The sequence below is a fragment of the Geospiza fortis genome, unplaced genomic scaffold, assembly GCF_000277835.1.
Source record: "Geospiza fortis unplaced genomic scaffold, GeoFor_1.0 scaffold183, whole genome shotgun sequence".
NCBI lineage: Eukaryota > Metazoa > Chordata > Aves > Passeriformes > Thraupidae > Geospiza > Geospiza fortis.
The window spans coordinates 786,380-788,451 of record NW_005054447.1 but is presented as its reverse complement, the minus strand read 5'-3'; the positions used below and the strand labels follow the sequence as shown (position 1 = coordinate 788,451).

At 62.1% G+C, this 2,072-nt stretch overlaps 1 protein-coding gene across 1 annotated transcript in view; it reads right to left on the bottom strand.

Annotated features, from left to right (window-relative positions):
- BACE1 (beta-secretase 1) overlaps positions 1-2,072 on the bottom strand; it is an 11,009-nt gene that overhangs the window by 1,368 nt on the left and 7,569 nt on the right. The window contains exons 2-8 of the mRNA XM_031062392.1: positions 1,680-1,768; positions 1,305-1,521; positions 981-1,118; positions 764-898; positions 543-644; positions 262-411; positions 1-147 (exon numbers count right to left, since the gene is read on the bottom strand). Coding sequence (XP_030918252.1) covers positions 1-147; positions 262-411; positions 543-644; positions 764-898; positions 981-1,118; positions 1,305-1,521; positions 1,680-1,768 — 978 coding nt within the window. The remainder of the gene's footprint in view (positions 148-261; positions 412-542; positions 645-763; positions 899-980; positions 1,119-1,304; positions 1,522-1,679; positions 1,769-2,072) is intronic.

The window sequence follows — 2,072 nt, the reverse complement described above, 5'->3', positions numbered from 1 at the left end:
GATGCGCTTGCGCGCGCGGTCGAACACCACGTAGAAACCCTCCATGATCACGGCGCCCATGACAGTGCAGGTGGAGGACTGGGAGATGGCAAACTTGTAGCAGTCATCCTGAGAGGTGGCCACGTCCTCCACGGGGCGCAGGTATTGCTGCAGGGGCAGAGGAGCGCTCAGGGAGGGGGCACGGGAGGCAGCTGTGTCCAGCCAGCTGTGTCCTGCCTGCCCTGCCCTCTCCAGCCTGGGTCTGGCCAGGCCAGCACTCACCTGGGGCAGGATGGTGATGCGGAAGGACTGGTTGGTGGCCTCCCCCATCAGGTAGAGGGACAGGACAGGGAAGATGTGCCAGGGGGTGGTGCCGACCTGCCAGCAAACCAGCTGCTCCCCCAGCCAGAAGCCGTCTGGGAATTTCTCCGTCTGCCAGAGGGAAAGGGAAGGTGAGCAGGGCCAAGCTGGGCAGGCAGCAGAGATGCCAGGCCGGTGAGGGGCAGCCACACTGCCCACGGCCCCTGGGCTGTGCCCGTGGGGAAGGGATGGGTTCCACTGACCGAAGACGCCGTTTTGATGGATTTCACCGCAGCCTCAAACACCTTCTTCGGCAGCCTGAGGTTGGTGGTCCCGCTGTCCACAATGCTCTTGTCGTAGTTGTACTGGGGGGCAGAAGAGGAGGAGTGACCCAGGTGCAGGACCCCAGCCCACTCCCCTCCCAGCCTCCTCTGACCAATGCTGGGAGCCTCCAGTGCCCGTGGGGCAGTTCCACCATGCTCACCTCCTTGCAGTCCATGTTCAGGTCCTGCCCGTTGACCTCCAGCTTGACGATGATGACCTCGTAGTACCACTCCTTGCGGATGGGGGTGTACCAGATGTCACCCACGTACAGCGAGCGGTCGATGCCACCGATGATCTGCAGAGCAGACAGGACGGCGCTGCCACCACGCGCTGGCAGTGCCACACAGGAACCCCCCAGCCACCTGTGGAGGGCTCACCATGCTGCCTCCCACCGAGGCCACGGCCTCTGTCTCATTGGGAGAGAAGCCTGTCCCGCACAGCTGCAGGGAGAAGATGTTGGGCACCCGTGTCTGCTTCACCAGGGAGTCAAAGAAGGGCTCCAGGCTGTCGTCGGGCTGGTGGGAGGAGAAAGCAGAGGCAGGACAGGGATGTGTCAGTGCTGTCCCTTCTCCAGGAGCCCTCTGCACCCAGGGCAGCTTCCCTCAGCAGCACTGCTGTGCCCCAGGGGACAAACAGGGACAAGGAAAAAGGCAGCTGAAGCGTTTTGCTGCTGACATCCAGGACTGCCAGCCAGGACTCACCCGGGCAATCTCGGCATACGCCAGCCCCAGGATCCCTTCCCAGTTGGAGCCGTTGATGAAGAATTTGTCAGACTCCGTGATGGCAGCGATGTTGGCTCTGACAGTGACGTTGGGGCCATGGGGGATGGTGACAAGGTCAGTGCCCAGCTCCCCTTCCCACTTGCCCTGGGTGTAGGGCACGTACACCCCCTTCCGCAGGTCACGGTAGGTGCTGGACCTGCAATGGCAGCGAAGGGACGAGTCAGAGCAGCAGGGTTTACGTGCACCCAGCCATCCCAGAGGCCAGGTTGTACCTGGCAGGGGCTGGCAGGACCTGCAGCAAGGAGAAGCAGTGTGCCTGAGAGGCTGTGCTCTGTGTCCCCCCAGAATACTCACAGCTGCCGCTGGTAGTATCTCCGGAGGAAGGGGTGTGGTGCAGCTCCCACAGCGAAGTTACTGCTCCCTGTGTCCACCAGGATATTCAGCTGGAGAAGGAAGAAAGACAGGAAGGCTCATGAATGCAGTGGGACCCCCTTTTGTTGCACCCAGAGAGGAGAGAAGGAGGAGGTGGAGCAGGAGGCAGTGACATCAGGGAGTTGCACAAAGAGCAAACACCATCCAGCACTGTGCAAACAGAGCATGGGCTCCTCGCTCAGCACGGCCCAGCCTCAGCCCCCAAATCCACAGGCAGGACTCAGGAACCACCTGGCAGGTGTCTTGGGGCAGCAACACAGGGTGCACAGGCTGCCCCTGCCAGGAAAGCAGATTGGCTGGCACTGCTGGTGGGCA